This window comes from Platalea leucorodia, assembly GCF_965183815.1.
Source record: "Platalea leucorodia genome assembly, chromosome: 21".
In the NCBI taxonomy this organism is placed as follows: domain Eukaryota; kingdom Metazoa; phylum Chordata; class Aves; order Pelecaniformes; family Threskiornithidae; genus Platalea; species Platalea leucorodia.
The window spans coordinates 3,160,650-3,179,209 of record NC_138843.1 but is presented as its reverse complement, the minus strand read 5'-3'; the positions used below and the strand labels follow the sequence as shown (position 1 = coordinate 3,179,209).

Genomic DNA, 18,560 nt, shown 5'->3' with positions numbered 1-18,560 from the left:
TACATTTGTTTTGAGGTTTAACAGCTGGGCTCGTAGCTTGGAGTTCCTTCATATTCGAGTTTCCACTTGCAAGCGTTTCTTCTTGAGCAGGATGCCTACGCTTTTCTTCCCTTCCCAATGAGGAGCCTCTTGGCCGCTACGCGATGCCCGGTACAGGGAGCGCTTTGGGATTAGGCATGGACAAGAGAGATGGGGCAGGTATTTGGGAAAGCGTTCAGACGAGGACGTTGTCAGACTCCAAAAAACCTCGAGTGGGAGCAAACCACTGAGCTGCGGCCCACGTTTTTGTAAGCGAAGCGGAGCGTTACGCGACGGGAGAACTCGGGTAGGAAGTTGTGCCTGCCTGTGACACGCTGTAGTCAAAGCCTGGCTTCAAAATGTCAACGTACTAAAAATACTGCTGGAGAGCAATTTCAAGCGAAACCTGTCTCGGCAATCTGTTGTTAACCATGCCAATGTGTACAGAAGCAGAGCAAATAAAACAAACAGATGGGAGAATCATGAGTCAAAGTGAATAATGTCGAATAGTACGATAGTGGGGTGTGTTTTTCCAGCGAGCAGAAAGGGTTTGTCTCTGGTGATCTCTCCAACCCCTCCCAGGATAAATTGCCTGGATGTTTAGCATTGCGGCACACAAATTGTTTTGGAAAGGGCGCGGCGCTGGATTTTCTGACTGCTCTGCACAGACCAAACGTGGCCGGGACAAGGAAGAAGGGGAAGGACAGAAGGGAAACCAGTGCGCAGAGGGCAGCAGCCAAGGGGAAAAAGATCTCGACGCAGAGCATCACGCAGTTGTTCAAAGCAAGATTCACAAATGTGACGCAAAAGCCTGTGAAATCGTGGACAAAAAAAAAAAAGTAAAGAAAGATTGCCGAAGTCTCAGCGCTCCAAAAAGTAACTTCTCATTTATTATATTAAACAATAACATTTCTCTTATTATATTAAACAATAAACACATGAGATGGGTTAAAATTAAAATACCTTTCAATTTGTTATGATATTTGAAAGATAAATATAACTACAATAATGTACATATTTGGAGATATTAGTCAAATTTAGGTCAACATTGCAGTTTCCACTTTGTGTTTCCACCTTTTTTAGGTCAGGCCAAAGAACGTCTCAGTAAAAGGGACAGCAGAAGAGCACTCTATAATTGTAACAGCAGAAGAACCACAGTCACTGGGAGTTTTCCTTTTAAAGTTAAACTTAAAGGGGAAGGCAGAAGCTGGAAAAATGAAAATTCCGTTTTATAACAAATTAGCCTTTATTTATAAAACTTTCAAGTAAAAAGAGCAGTATATCAACTGATAAAACAGGTGTGTCAATGAATAATAGTTAACATATTTACTCTAAAAATAAATCTTCTGATTCCACCATACTCCAAGCAAAATTCCTTTCTAAGAAAAGCTGTTTGTTGTGAAGTCTAGAGAGAGATGCAACGGCTGACACACAACAGAAACCGAGCTGTCCCACCGGTGGGGGAGGATATTTGAACTAGATCATTGTTAGCGCAGATCGATTCACTTTAACAGAGTTCCAACTCTAAATGAGGATTAAAGAGAAAGGAAATTCCTGAGAGGGAGGAAAAAAAAATGCAGACGAGGGAGAAATCACACTCTTACACGAGGGAAAGCAACAATTCTACTTGGACCAAAATTCCTTGGGCCTCGCTTCTACAGAATAAATACTCTTCTCAATGGAGAAACGCTAAAGAAGAAATAGTAACCCCAAAAGGATTATAAGAAGAATCCAAGAAAAGTGCATTATCTTTGAGCATAAGATGACAAAATAATTTCTACAAACTTTCTGACAACAGCTTTCACAGACAAGAATTAAAAAAAAAAAAAGGTCACCCAGTCAGACACAGCTTGGAATTTCCTCCACTTTGAGAGCACAATACACGAAACAGAACGCAGTAAGGACTGATGATCCTCACAGGGCAGGGCTTTCATAAGGAAAAATTTGCCAATATAAAAATATTTCATACAGCGTTACTGTAGAAGTACTACTTTTATGAGCATCTGTTTTTATTGCAGAATGACTGGTATGTTTTACAACAAGACGATTTGAATACAACTTAGGGAAACCACTCGAGGCAAATGTGAACATACTGGTCTCTAAAGGATAATGTGGGTAATTCAATACCTGTGTCCTACATGCAAAGTTTGCATGCGTAGGTTCAACGTGAATAATTGTCCGTCTTTCCTGTTTTAACTGTTGTGCCTCGGCGCTGTGTGCAATTCACGGTTTTCCATGAGTCATTCCAGCAGTGACGATACTCTGTATAAAACACACATGTGCCACTATAAAAGCCTACTAAACTCTTGGTGATTGCTCAATGTACCACAGAGTCTAATAATTTATCCAAGTAGAAAGTAGAATCACCTCCATTCTTTCCTCAAAGCCAAGAATGCAATGGATAGTCATTCCTCCTGAAGTAAAAGTTTAGGTGGAAATGGAGGAAAAACAGAGCTGAAATCCAGATGACAATTATGCGCAACCTATATAACTGGAATGAAGCAAGAAAAACATGTTTTCCACCTTAGCGTGCGACTGTTTGCGGTGTGTGTGCATATGGGAATAGCTCCTCAAAAATAATTTTTTTAAAAAGGGAAAAAAAGAAAGCGGGAAGTGAAACTACAAGCAAATGTAGGAGAAAAATCATTGCCTCAGCCTAGAGAAAAAAGTAAAGATGACACGACCGTCACATGCAAGAAGATCAGAAATTGAGCCTACATTTCAAAGACACTTTAAAAACTCAAAAGAATGTGAAATCACATCCAGTGCGGATGACACCTACTTTCTGCCAGGTTTCTCTCTCACACTTGGCACAGTTAGTGAACACAGGTTTTCATGCCAATAAAAGTAATCTTGAAACAAATTTATAAGGAGTAGTCATTTCTCCTTTTTTTTTTTTCTTTCACCAGAACTTTGAAATTCTAAGAGCCATGATCTAATCTGCATTTCTGTAAAAATTCCATTTCCGCATCCATCTCTGTTTAGAGAATACATACATACGCACAAGCTTTAATATATAGAATATATATGCATATTCTACATATTCATTGTATATACACATTTTATGTACAGCACAGGTAACTATATACTAGACATAGTATGCGGACATATATAGTATATACACACACTATTATTACATTATACAATACACTGTATATATATATACACACATAGACACAAATAATATGGATCTCGTAATGTACACTGTATATGCATTGTGTATACTCACATTTTATATATCTTGCATTGTACATATTTTCTCTGCCCAAATAGCGACAGGCCTATTTGTGCTTTAAATTTCACTGTTCTGGAGGAAGAAGAAGATCAACGTCTTGCGATAAAAGTTTTGTCTTAGAAGAGCAAGTGCAGGTATTATACAAATCACTGAGTTACAAGCATAAGGGAAGAACGTGGGTGATCTTCCTTTTTATACGGAAAACTGTATTAAATACAACGGGGAGAAATCACAGCTAAGTTTTCTTCTACTGCAGTGTCTAAAATTTTGAATCGAGAGTGTTTCAGTAAACCTAAGGTTACTAAATCTAATACACTGTGCATAGAGGACACGTTCTGTCCTTGTTCATTTGCTCGATCTTGTGTTACTGTCCAAGCAAATACGAAGAATAAGTCAGTAAGGAAATAGGAAAATGAGCAATTAGTTCTAACGCTATACGGAATGCTAGATTAATTCACATTTCTGGCTTCCTGCTGAACATCCTGAAAACACCGACTCATTGCCTTAGAAGCATTATAAATTACAGTATTTTAGAGCGCTGACAAAGTAGCAGAAAGCCTTGTTATGGTACATAACTCAGAAAATGAATCAAGCTGTTTCGCTCATCCACCCCGTCCCACTGGAGTGACAGCATCCCAGCAGTAGTCCAAAAGTGGTTTTCCTTTCCAAAATGGCACTACCTATGAATGGGGCTTTACGGTAGCAGAAGAGACACCACAGACTCAGGCCCAAATGAAAATGAAAAGGAGAATCTTACACACGGACACAATTTGTTTAACTTCACTCAGAATCCTGCAGCCATTCGATTTTGAAAATCGCTCTTTCATAGCACAAGTTTTATCTCATGTCAGCTATAGACAGACCCAAGTGCGCTCTCAGAGACTTCCAAGTCCCGTACACCAAAAGAAAAGAGAATTTGTTGACGTTTTAGTATGTTTGATCATTTAATCTAACATATTTTAAAGAAAAATTACCACAAGGGGAAGGGATTTCAAATCAGGTTCTGTAGAATTAGAAATACCTTCTACTGCATTCCAAAGAGGTCATTAAAGACAGTATTAAAGATCATTATATGGTTGGGTTTGATACTAGAATGCATCTTCTCCCCTTCCGAGAGGAATAAAAGATTCGCATTATTTGTAGTACCATTAGCACAGGAGACACACAGCAAACAGGGAATTGTGACTCCTCAAACTGCATTTTGAGATCCGGGGTTTCAGTTGTGCGGTGTGTATCGCTGCGTACGGAAATGGCTGGATGTGCGTGCACGTGTACGTACACACGCAGACAGGCGCTCGCCCATACACCTACTCACAAAAGCCTGAGACAACAAATGCCACATCTTCGCTGCATTTCAGAGCTGAAAACTATGAAGAAGATTAAAATGATCCAATCTGATTCTTATCTCGGTGTAAGGAAAGCATCCAGAATAAGGCAATTACAACAGAATGGGGAAAGATTGTTTTCATTCAGTGAACAGGCACTAGCTTCGTATTAGGAAAAATAAAAGCAATGAAGCAAGGACATAAAAAATATAAATGCATTAAAGATGATGAAGGGATACCACGTTTTCAAAAAAATAGAGAAAATGTTATAAGGGCTGCATCAGGAAAAACACAGACTGTTAAGCTTTGTGTTCCTACAGAACCAAGGAGAGGAAAGCAGATACACATTACGGACATCTTAAAAATGTTGTGCTAGATGCCTACGCTGTTTAGACATAAAAGTCCAAGGCAAAGACAACTGAAGTTTTAGAATTCCTGTAATCAGAAAAGGCATTTTTAGTGAGAAAATAATTCACAGACTTATCGTAAGGACTTATTTTATATATGACACGTAAAACACATTCTGTGTTATCCTTTCCAGGTGGAAGTACTGAGTTCTACAGGTGTATATAAAATCTGGTCCTACTTGGCCTTACTACTGCAAGCCGTATTTTAAAGCCAATCCAGTCTACCGGTACTTCTATAACTGACGCGTGAACATGTATTTGGCAAATAAAATCTGTTTCAACTTCGCCTTATTTCAGCTAAATTACGTTTGCTCTGTAACCCCATGATATAAGAAAGATAGGTGGAATTCAAGAAAGCGAGGTGAAGACTGCCTCGCGCAGTCGAGTGGGTAACGCAGATAACACGGTCCGTGTTCTGGCGGCTGGAGCAAAAGAGGGTAAAATGAGTTGTAGAGATGAACACTGCTCAAGCTTAGTAAGTTTTCCATTGCTTGCTTTTCCATGGAAGCAGCACTCAAAATGTATTACAATCCCGCAGTTGTATTTGCTTATGAGATAAAGCAAGATTTTGCCTAAACGATTTAATTGCCAAATTATTTGTCCAATTTACTACAACTGAATTAACTCCCTCTTTTACAACATCACATACAATTATGAACACTCAATGCAAACAAACGTTTAAATTAGAAGAACTACCCATTCATAGAGGCTTCAAATTCATAACATTTTCTACAGTTCTCTACGTTTGCATTCATCATATATAAATTGCCAGATTCTTTTGTAAAAGCCACATCTCCTGGATAAAAAGGGACCATCTAATACTGAATTTATGCTGAAGACTTTTACATAGATGACGCAGATGACATACTGATTAGCCTACCATGAATTATTACACAAATGTAACAAGTGAAAGCTAATTCTATAAATATTATCTTTTTTTATGACATTTTCTTTGAAATTTATACTGCAGCCTCAAAAAAACAATGGAATTCAGGTAATAAAAAGCCAGATTCACAAGTTGCAGTTTACTATATGCAACATTGTCTTCCAGATAAAGAAACTTTGCTTTCAGTATCTCAGGATCATACGTTAAATTTCTTACAAGCAGTAAATTTTATCTAGAACATATAATACAGCTTATACAGTGTTTCCTGCATATTATGCACTTGAAAAGCCACACAGAGCCCAGTTTGACGTAACCAGCCAGTCTTGTTTAGAGTTGAAGGTGACTAAAATTATTTTCACAACATAAACCAAGAATTTAGTATTTTTATAAAAGCCATGTTTAAAGGTTTCACTTGGACAGGGTGGAGCCAAAGAACCTCTACTTAAGAGTTTGGCATATCAGCCTTACTGAGTGCAATAGCCAGCTCGAGGTCTTCTTGTTCTTGTCTCCGCAATCGAGCTAGTCTTTCTTGCTCTGCTTTTTCACTCTCGCGCTTTGCCCATGCCAGCTGCTGTTCTTCATTTCCAAACTAAAAAATGAAAATGGAAAATAAATTAATAATAAGTTTACCAAAAAGCTAGAAGAAATTATGTGAAAAATACAACGAATCAGACTTATTAAATATATGAAGCACGTATACCAAGCTGTCTTAGGGTAGTTCTTCTGGATTAAGATAAAAATTCACTCACTGATTTCCTCACTTCATCCTTTAATTTATTTCCTTAATTTCTTCCTCCTCCCACCAGGGAACTAACCCCTCTGGGCTGCACGTCCCTGCCTCCATGTCTCAGTTGTGTATGAAAACGGCCAGGGGACCGGAGCCAAACAAAAACTCCACAAACACAAAAAAAGCAAGTTAGTGGTTTGGGAGCATAGCAACCTACATCCATTTTTAAGAATAGTAAATAGCTGGGAAAAACAAGAGTTATTTACTCTTGTGCAACTCCACTGCGGAGAGTTTTATTGTAGTATTCCCTGCTAAGGGTGAGGGGGTTTAATAATGACCCCGGAGACTGCTGATTCGGGGGAAGTTTCATCACCAAATCAAAAGTTACAAAAAGTGCTTCTGTTGCTGTTCATAAAATACACGCAGAGTTTTTCCAGTAAGAAATAATGTAAGATAATCCAATTTACTTCAGCAGAAAACACTGAGGAAATAACACACGATACATTCAGCTTCTAAGCCTGTCTGAGCTTCCCCAAACACACTTAAGAACACTGCAGTGCAACTATTCCGAAATCATATTCCAGTGTTTACCACTGAAGTATGCAAAAGTCTGCTTGTTTGAACTTTTTGCACAAAATATTAAAATATTTTATTGAAATCATAACAATTTAAAACTAAAATATAATCCGTTACTGTTTCATTTTAGCATTCGCTGAAGAGGATGATGTTAACAGAAGCGTTCGCACAGCTGCACGCAAATGTTTGCGTTATATCCCACTTCTAAAATTTGCTCTGTACTATCTTTTTTTGAACGTTCAGGAAAACATATTATTTGGGGTTTTTTTGGAAAAGAAAACGACATGGAATTTATAGTTTCAATTTCAGCTGAATGTATACTGCAAAAATTGCCCTGTGGTCCACAGCACAGTAAGTGAACGCAGCAAAACACGCCGCGGCAGCCGCTGCGACGGCTACACCTTCGCAGGCACGCCTGCGCTGCTGAACCGAGCGCTCCGGGCAGCGACAAGTGCTAGGCCTAGGCCGAGCTGCCACGCACTACGTGATGGCCCCCGCCCCTGCCTTCTCCACTCTGCGTTGTATCTATAAATCGTATTTTTAAAATAAAGGCGTCCATTTGAATTTCTTTCAGCCCAAGTCCAATTCTCATTTACTCATAATTTAGTTAAATTATGCTTTATCTCTGTACTTCTGGAGGCTCACAATTCCTCATTTTATTTCTCTCAATATGATTTTTCAGATGATGCGATGCAAAAAAAGAGGACTATTTTAAAATGACTTTTCTTCAAACAGTACCTCTGCTTTCATTGCTATCAAAATCTAGATGAGGGCCTTCGCATTCAGTGTTACCGAAATACAATAAAAGTGCCACACATTTTATGATATTTTACTTTTAAAATGAAGAAAACCTACTATCATTACTCATTTAAATAACGTCAGCTGACAGGTAAGATTTAAAAGCTCACTAAGATTTTAAATAGATGATTTTTGTCAAGACACAGTCAAGATGGACTCAAATGGAAGTAGGGCTTCTCCGCTTATTCCAAGAATTCAAAAAGATCATATAGCTGGGACAGAGAATAACAGTTACTATTTTCAGAAATACAATAAGCTTTGGTCAAACCCTCTGGGGTGTCTTTTTTGTTTTTTTAATGTTGAGAAAACAGTTTTACTTATATAGCTTACATCTTAGGATAAGTCTTCCAAAGCTTAAGAGAGTCCCAATTATGACTTGTTTATGGTACACAAGTTATATTTTTGTGGTTAAAAGTGCTGAGTGGGGAAAAAAAAAAAAAGGAAAAATAGGCAAGTGATTCAATGGAAACAAATCTGGATGTGCCTTATTACAAATGGTTAGCATAAAGTAAAATTTTCAGGAATATAACTCTGACCATTAGACAGTGAAACACACAACAGTTCATTAATGCCACTGATTCTTGCCTATAAAAAGGTAACGTAACTGAATTACAAGTCATTTAATACAACAACAATTTCTTTGCATACGTCCAGGTTTCAAGATGTATCACATATCTGTAATTTCATTAAAAACCTCTCTTTTTTCCTTTTTTCAGAAGTACAGCTAGACCCAAGGCATAAATGAGGAAAACAGCAGACTGCAGCCAAACGAATCAAATACACAAAAAGCTACGCTGACTTGTGTTTACTAAATTACCAGCTTATATTAAGAGAGAAATTTTAGTTTAGTTCTAAGTGCTCTGTTTCTTGGAAAGTTAAATGCTTTCTGTTGGTGGAAAGATTGCTTTTCTTCTTGTTCTGTAAACTGAAGCTGGAACCTAGAAATACCTGAAATATGAGCTACCAAAAGACCTTGTTTTGCTCCAGAGATTCGTATTTAATGCCAGCGGAAAAGTTAAGAATGCAATGAGAATATACTTAAACTCTGGGTGCATGAATTTGCCAGCGTCTTGAAAAAAAGCCAAATTTTCTAGAGCGCTGCTAAAATCTCGTGGAGGTTCTCATGCTACTTCTTTGCAACAGTAAATAATTCCAATTAAAAATCAGGTTATTCAATTATTCAAACCTACACGCTTCTCTGATTCTGTTCTCAGATTCCATGGACTCTAATTGTGTGTCAAAAAACCTTCTGGAAGTAAAATTGCTTTTAATTTCCACGATGAACAAAGTTTCCCAAACATTAGGCAGAGACAAGCGCAATATTCTTGCTGATTACAGGGTAATTAGCACACTTAAGGCTTCATACAGAAGGAGTAGGAATTATCAAGTGTAGCAACGTAATTGTGTTACAGGCAAGCAAAAAAAACCCCAACAAACTGAAAAGAACAGGGATCGAGTCGCTCTCTTTTCAGTCAAATTCAGTTCACATTTCTTTTTTTCTTACAGCAGTAGAAAGCAATGCACAAAACTGGTTAAAAAATTAATTTCATTTGATGAAGTGCCACTTAACAGCAATTAGAAGCGGCTACTGCTCAAGATCTCATTTTTCCTACTTTTTCCTTATCTTCTAAAGTTAATCTCATCTCCTGGAAAGCTGATGGCACAGCAGATTTAACAGTAGGGCACCCACTGGGATGGGGATCAGAGATTTTGGTTAATGATTTGATACAATCACTCAGTGTAAGCCACACTTTTAACTTAAGAAATGCAGTCTGTGAGAAAGATGACAATAGCTGGGTAACAGTCCTTCCGTTCCATTACGTGTCTTTCACTGAAGGAAGAAATTAGATGTTGTTCAAGAAATTTCAGATAAAGCAAGTTTTGCGTCTTATTTTTATTAGGAACGTCACCATTTTGTATACAATCACAGAATTTAACTGTGCAAATTCAACAGGCTAGTACTAACTGCGGTAAAGCATACATAATATCTTAAACTTTGACGTCTTCGGTATCATAGATAAATTAAAGCACTGAGGCCAGCTAAAAGTATGCACAGATGACCTCAACTAACAATATCAAATAGGAAAGTGATACACATTTACTGTTCACTAATAACTAGGGGAAAAAACATTAGAAATAAGCAACCTGCAAGATTCAGCTGGAAGATCGCCATTTGTTGAACACTGAACTGTGTCCATCAGAGTTAAGTAACAAATTAAGTTGGCAATTTTACTGCATGGCAATGGGACAGAGCAAAAACACATGAAAGGAGGAAGAAGCCTGAGGCTATGGATGGAACAGGTTTCTATCTACTCATGGAAGCAATAAGAACCACACTACTACTACATTTACAACGATTTCCAAGTCAATAACATACCTGCCAGCACTAAAAACAAAGCCAGGCTTTTAGAAACCCTGACATTTTTTAATGAATGGGTACTTGGCTTTGCTTTCAAACCTTCTGATACTGTCTTTCGGAGTGCAGTATGGCCGTTGCTATATTGGTTCTACAAAACAATTTTGTTTTCTTGGTCTAACAAGGGCTTCTCTACAATATCAATACTTGGAACAAAATTCAACAGCTAAATTGTCAATCTCTGTCTCGTATGTGTATCTTTCTGACCACATTCCATCACACACAGCAAACATTGCGACAGGATTGTCAGAACTTTTTTTCACAAACAATTACAAATACTTTACGGAATCTTTCCCTTTAAGGATTTGCTTCTCAGGATATGGTGAATTTGCTATATAAATGTTTTCAACAATTGGTTTTGAATCTTTACATCATCGGCTCCCAAAAAATCAGTTTACAAAATAGCCTCCATGCAACAAAAACAATACACAGATTCTGCTACAAAGAATTTGTGAGTAAAGGCACACTGTACTAAAATAATTTAAATGCAAGTAAACCCTTTAAAATTTAGTACGAAACTTCTTTTTTATTGAAATAATGCCTTTTTATTACAGAAATATTAATACAAAAACAATGAGGACAGCATGAAGGTACTGAGAGACAGAAGCCAGTGAACAGTAGGTTTGCAGTTAAAAACCCAATAGATTGCTGCAAGCAGAGCAGAAAGTGGTTTGCTCAGAGACAATGAACTTAACTTACAGAGCTGAAGTCTGCAAACCCCAAGGAAGAGTCTTTAGAAGTTTTACTTGAAGAGGAGGGAGCAAATGGATCTTTTCCACTAAATGGGTCCCCAAACCCCTTTTTACTTTGAAACGGGTCACTGCTGTCAGCCCCAAATGGCTGGAATGGATCATGGGGCTTGGGAAAATCTGAAGACCCAAGGTGGCTTACAGGAGTACTTTTACCTGGAAAGTTTAGGAAAAAAAAAACAAAAGGAAAAAAAAGAGACGTTACTTACCATGGACAACGCAAACCCCTTAAATAGGAAACTGTGCTGATACACTTTAGCATCATCCATTCTTCCTGGGGTGGTTTAAAATTTAATCAAATATAATGGCACTCATTTCTCAATGCAAATCATCTCAAACAGCTGTTTTATTTAAATGGATTTATTATCTTACTTATACATACTGCAATATTAATACCATCAAGATTTTAAATGATAAAACCCAATATAAGGACATTTGGTCAGAAAAACTTGACAAGTGTGACTTTAGTTCATTTTCCAGGATTAGAGGCATTTCAAGTTTCAGTTTAGGATTGTATAAAAGACAAAATACATAAAAATATATATCACTAAAGAGAAATAATTAATCATGTTAAATAGAATTAAATAGTAACTTATCTGTGGCTTCACAGAATGCACACAATCTGGTTGGTTTTTTTTTTTTCCTGGAACTGGTTTATCGTTCTACCACCACACGTACAAGGGGAAAGAGACTGATTAAGAAATCACCTTGTTCTGGGGTGTGTGCTGTGCAACCCACCTTTTGTAGGCGACTGCTTGTTCCTATATTCCACCCCAATAGCAAACGAAATCACAGGAACTGTTGTGATTGTGTCATAAATAATGGTTGTATATTTTATTTGTTGCAATTAGAACCTCAATGGTTAATTTTTAATTCCACTTGCAGAAAGTACTATTTCGTCAGGTCAAATAACTAAACAGATAAATGCATTTTTTTTTCTCTTAAAAAAAAAAAAGAAAGAAAGAATGCTCCTAATGGGTACACAATCTATCTTCCAGGGAAAACACTTCTTGGATGAACAATCCTGATTATAATGTGTACTTGACAAATGACAAAGGAAAATCTTGAAACATTTTTAAAAGAAAAAAATATTTGCAACTGTATTGGGTCTGGCTGAGATGGAGTTAATTTTCCCCATAGCAGCCCTCACAGTGCTGTGCATAATAACCTGAATGACACACATTATTTGCATTAATAAAGCTATCTTTTTTGAAACTTCCAATTCTTTGAACTATAATTTAATAGGAATCTTACAAGTTATTCACATCAGGATACACATACCAGGAAAGCACAGAGAAATGGAGCCAAAACTCCAAATTTCAGACTATGTACTTGGCATGTCTAGGACATAGCCTGAGAGCTTTTAAGAAGGTACTTTGGTAGGAGCTGATGAACTTTATAAACTGCATACATTAAACAGTATTCGCCCAAATCTGTCGAAATCCTCATTTGTCAAAGAAGAGAGAAAGACCAGCAAACTTGTACTAAATAAATAACCTATCCAGCAGCCTGTCTTCACCTGCCGTTAAATCACAGCTCAGCCTCTCCTAGCCAGGGGCCAGCCACAAGCCCATCTTCCCTGCGCTCAGCTGGCCGCACACGCAGCCCTCCGCCATCAGCGGGATCCACGCCGTGCCAGAGGCACCTCCGTATCGATTGCACGGGGTGCAGGGGCCTCGAGTCCTCAAACTCAGCCGGGCACACATCTACAGGGGAGCTGAAGGAATGACACAGACTCTTATTTCATTAGTGCTAACATCAGACTTGGGCCTCAGACGCAATACAGTGATCACTTGCAGGCACTGTGCTTCAGGGAAAATGTGAAGCAAGAAAGTCCACAGCTGAACAAGCAGACAGACAGAGGCATAGAAAACAAGACACATGCAGTAGGAGCTCTAGCTGGATTTGTTCAGTCTTAAGAGTATTCAAGGGGATCATAGTCCTGTAGGCAAATCTTCCATCAAGAAAAAGGCTAATGGATTTAGATTTTACCAAGAGAGACTTCCATTAGACAATCTGTAACATTTTTAAAGCTTAAGAATACTCAAGACCACCTAGGGAACTTGTTGCATTCCATCATCATGTCCATGAGGTTTGAGAAACGGTTTCTAGAAATCACACTGGTTTAGCTGCCTTGAAGCTGGAGGATAAACGAGATCTCTTAAAGTTCACTCCAGTACCATTTTTCATGGCTCAGTACGTGCTCCATCCTGATTAACAGATGTGGCGGGGATATACGGATACCCATACTAGCAACCACATGTGGGACTTCTAAAGACAGGCAGATCAGCCCAGTGATGTGTCCTTCATGGAAGGAAGTGACAAAATATACAGGAAATACCAGCAGCATTTGCTCTCCCCACAAGCATGGACCCTCCTTCACCACAGTTTCAAACTGACTTTCCTATCAACAGAGGCCACGTTTTGTTCTCTGAAACGGACCGCGGCGTTTACATCCCGCTCATCGCCATGGCCTTTAGGAGATCTCACCTTCAGTCACAGCGATGCAGTGTTAGGGAACTAAGCAAACCTGGCAAGAGATGAGTAACTCAGCATTTTGTATGTAATTCTCCAGATAAAAGAGCAAATTATTTTAAATTATTTATTTTTAATTCTTTTAAATTACAAAGAGAATTAAAGTATCTGCATTTCTAATTCAAGGTCCAGGCAAAACAAGAGCCCTCCACAGTTTTTTCCTCCTTCCTCTATCGCCAGTTACTAGCAAGCAAATCCCCCCTAGTATCCTTCACCCTATATTGCCCCAAACCAATTTTGATTGAGGCAGGCAAAAATGACCCATTTTAAACGGCCCTTTTCTTAGGTGACATCTTCTGTTGCCGAAACCACTCTGTGGAATTGGTGACTGTTAATATAAATGCAGGGTTTGCAACGTATCTGCTCAGCAAACCTGTTTTTTCTAGGTGGCCTGTTTACTGTTTTTGCACGAAGCCCCTAGTGGTTTCGGAACATACACAAAGAGCATCGGGGTTTCTCGTGCTTCATCTTCACAAGAGATCACAAAGAATAACTTTGCTGTAGAGGAAATGTCACCATGAGGACTAGAGTTACTGCTAATAAAATTAAAAATTTTCATTTTATGTCCTGCGTGCTATTGTCTTCAGTTTTTTATATGTTAAAGAATAGAAGAGGGCTGTAATTTTGTCACTTTGAAGAAAAGGTGAAAGAGGGAAACCCTTATAAAATCCGGTTCATTTTTTGCAGAGCAATTTTAAGGGCAGCGCCCATGCTGAATACGCCAATCCTGGCACTCACGAGAGTCCTCAACGAGCCCTCCTTCACTACACTTTGTACATTGCTTATAGTTTGTTTTATCCTGCCACACTCAGCAAACGTGGTTTTGAGGCCTGGCAGAAGTGTGTTTGGTTCAGTTAGATGCTCAAATTTACTCAGGTATTAGCCACAAACTAGTAATAACGACACCAGAACTATATTTCTGACATCCTTGCTGGCTTACACCAAGTGTGAATCTCCCAGTGCAGTTAAGGGTATACTTAAGTACACAACGAGTTTTGTATTCCCATGTTTAGTACGTCAAGAATGTGGGTACGGTATTTCTATAAAATACTGAATGTAAAGCAAAAATACCCAAACCACATTAAAAAGTCACCAACTGAACTGAAGGACATCGGTAAAATCATAATATTGCAAAATATACTTAGTAGTAACTGAGATTGCATTAATCTTATATTCACTGGAAAATGTTACATTTCTACATAATACTGCTCATCGTTTTTTGAGGTATGGCAGTATGAAAGTGCAGGCAAACAGTTGTAACCCTTACTTATTTGATTTTTCTGCTAATAGTTTCAGGGGAAAAAAGTTCAGAAAAAAGCAAAACAGGTCCTATTCTGAAACCACAGCAGTTTCAGCAGTTACCCAAGTGGTGCACCCAAACCACACCGAGGACTCACTTCAGCAAAAAGAGACGATGAACAAAATGGTTTACCACAGCAAATGCTGTTAACTTATAGTGAACTCCACCCATACGAAGGGTTTATCTAATTTCATACCCCACAGCAAACTTTAGGGTTGAGATCTATAGTTCAAGGCAAATATAATCTCACTGGTAGGATGCAATTACAGAATTTGTCTTGCTGAATTACAAGATATTGACAATGAAACAATGAAGAGAAACATTTAGAGTTTTGTCTATATTCTGTGTTTCAACGATGGCCCTAACTTTCTGCTTAGGAGGGTATCTTACTGAATTATGGGAAGCAGCACGTTTTCATGTGTCTGAAGACTGGATTCTGCATGCTCACGGGCAAACAGGGCACAGTTGAGATGACATGCCTTCAAACTTCCACTGAACAAGCAGTCCTTTCCAGGAAATTTTGTAAAGTGAAAAATATGCTTTGAGAAGTCAGAGTCGTGCTACACAGGATAAGTAGTGATAGTGTGAGTTAAGTCCGTATACTACCAAATACCAGGGTTCCTACCTCTCACATCTGCTGTATGCCAGAGGAAGTGTTACTGTAGAAAACTTTGGAGACTGTGCAGTACGTAAGGTGCCTCCCAGCCCAGCTTTCTCTTGGCACTTTACCAACTTTCTGTATCATTCCTAACTTACTCAGCATGTTTTTCACCACGCCGTTAAATTATCCAGCTCTTCCACTGATGCAGAATAAACCTTTCATAAACTGTGAGCTTTAGGAACTTATAGAAAAAATACTACTATTTTTCAAAACATGCTCGAAGGTTGGTCAAATTAAAACCAGTTTTCTACAGAATACTCAAAGGTATTTGTCCTCACCAGGAGCTATTTCTGCACTTTATTTCAAACTCAACTGTTTGGCGATAAAGCTCGTTGCACAAAATCACAATCTATATTTTTAGCAACAGAACGAAGAATTTTTCCTATGCAAAAAAACATCGAAACTGTGTTTGCTTAATATTTGCAAAATTCGCACCTTGAGCTAGCCTGTAACTCTGAAAACCTTAGCTTGAGGGAAATATGCTGAAAACTACAAACTTCTTGAAAGGTGAGGTTAGAGAAATCGTTACACATTCAGCCTAACAATCTGTTCTGAAACAGATTCTGAACAGCCTCTTTCAACAATCGGTACTGAAATATCTTTACTGTGAGAGATCAGCATAAACAACAGAATCAAAGCGTGAATGGAATTTTTAGTTTGTGGCTGGGCAGGTGCTCCACCCATGAGTCATTTATCCTACACAACAAGGGATGCCTGTGTTCTAATGCAACTGTCAGGTCTTCTAGAAGGCATGAAAAATAAAAAAAGTTTTCCTGTCAGTCACAAACTTTGAGGCTGAATTTTTCACTCTCAGCTGCAGATGAGGAAAAAATAAAGGTAAACAGGCACTGTGCTACTTGTGAATAACCCCGGGTACTCGAGAAGCTCGAAGGAAACAGGTGTGTGGTACCACGCAGAAATAAACACAACACTCCGCTACTCCTGCGATCACGCAATGAATAAAGAACAGAACTCTCTACTCTCCTCTAGATCAAATGATTGATCTCCACAACTTGAACATGCCCATGCAAATAAATGCAAGGGAATTGTTTTAAATTTTTTTCTGATTGCTTAAAATAATTCTTTCTTTTGTTCGTAACTCCTGATTCCATCTATTACACCGAACATGGCTTCTTTCTTCTTAAAATTCTCTCACTAAATACACAGAGCAAATTTCCATGCAAATTCATACCCTGGGGATATTGTACATGGTGCAGGTCAAAAAGAATGGCCACAAAACCATGATGCGTTTAGCTACCAGGTACAAGACAACTTTCTTCCAAGAAATGAAATCAGTAAGTGCACACAACAAAGCATTCAAGCTTTGGTTTGCATGTTTTTTTAAGCAAGATACTGAACAAACTGTGAAGCCTTAATTTTCACCTAATGAGACACTGAAAACACAGCATAGGCAAACAAACACTACTAAGCCAACATTTATATGTCCAATTAAAAAAGCAGCAAAGATCTATGTTCTTTTTTCCTCACTGCCAACTGTCAATATGAGGTCAATGTGAACTGACAGTGCTCTTGTACTGCTTTATAGATGAAAAATAAGTCTAAAATGGCAAAAACAGTCAAACCATAAAATGCCTTAAATTTAGAGAAGTGACACATATGAAAAAGAACTATATTTATCGTTGACATAAAGGAGGAGGAAGCATCAAATACAAAGGAAGAGAGCAGCAGAACAGGGCTGTACAAACATCGCCTTTCCGTGAGCTGCTTGCACTGCCCTTCTGAGTCGTGCAAGCACAGTGGGGGCTGACAGCACCAAGCAGCTGATCATGCACAGCCGTAGTAAGAGGCATCTAAAATGGTTCAAGGGGTGCAAAAGACATCCCCCAGAGTGAATCTAGCTCAAAAACTTCTAGTTAGACAATCCTGGTCCAGGTAAGCCTGGAATATATGTGCATACCCCATCTGGGTACCCACTCACTAAAGCTCTGAAGTCAAATTGCCTTCAGAATATGTTCTTTCAGTATATATTCTTAATCATGAGCACTTAGTGGGCAAATCTATCTTAAATTGACCTTCCAAGGTCCGTGCATCATATGAACAGAATGGAAAGCTGCTCTGTGAGTTGGCTGTTAGTTCTTCTTACATTCCTAGCTTCTCTGGGGCTGACAACAACCCTCTCCAGCAACCACACCTGTGAGGAAAGGGCAAAGCATCCTCACTCAAAACTAGGGAATTATTATTTCTGCAGATGATGGATTACCACATGCATCACAGCTAGAAGAGTTTTCAGATTACTTCAATAAAATATTAAGATCCTGGAGATCTTAGCATATCCTTAATAGATCTTAAAGCCCTGACCCCTTTTCATTTTTTTTTTTTTAAGCCATCAACACATTCAGATATCACTTCTCTTTATCTGCCAACCGGCAAGATGAAAAAAGTAGGACTTGATCAGTCAGATTTTGCTTAGGTCAGTAGAGGCCTTTTCCGACTTCATCGGTGGGACAGCAAAATACATCCAGCAATTTTGCAATTTGTGATTTGGTAAAAATACTGAACCCTACAACCTTGGCTGGTTAAATTTATTATGAATAACGTCATTACTATTACTTGGTAATAATTTCTAGTCACTCATATTAAATACTGTGCAAGCCTTTGCGCTCGCACTGAGGCCTTCTGGGGCTCCACACGAGCCAGGCATCTCTGAGGGATTAGAACCATACTTCCAAACTCAAGGCAGGCCGGCTAGTCCCCTATTCTGCCTTCTCAAGACTTTTTCCAATATTTTGACATTTCATAACCACTACCAGTCATAAAAACAATGTGAGAACGGAATCGAAGTCCTTAACTCAAAGACAGAGGTGTTAACCACTAACCTCTGAAATACCAATTTATAAATTCAGTTGCCATCATACATCAGAGCTACAAAGAATAAATGGATCAAGAACCAAAGCCAACATTCTCTG

The 18,560-nt window shown here is 38.4% G+C and overlaps 1 protein-coding gene across 8 annotated transcripts in view; it reads right to left on the bottom strand.

Moving 5' to 3' along the window:
• Positions 1-971: 971 nt before the first annotated feature.
• Positions 972-18,560, bottom strand: part of EPS15L1 (epidermal growth factor receptor pathway substrate 15 like 1) — a 46,728-nt gene continuing 29,139 nt past the window's right edge. For 6 of the 8 annotated variants that reach the window (XM_082331443.1, XM_082331442.1, XM_082331441.1 and 3 more), the window contains 2 exons: positions 11,088-11,293; positions 972-6,460 (listed from right to left, as the gene is read on the bottom strand). In XM_082331443.1, coding sequence (XP_082187569.1) covers positions 6,314-6,460; positions 11,088-11,293 — 353 coding nt within the window. In that variant the 3' untranslated portion in view covers positions 972-6,313. Of the gene's footprint in view, positions 6,461-11,087; positions 11,294-18,560 lie in introns of those variants that run through there. The other 2 variants (XM_082331445.1, XM_082331444.1) reach the window with 2 other exon arrangements.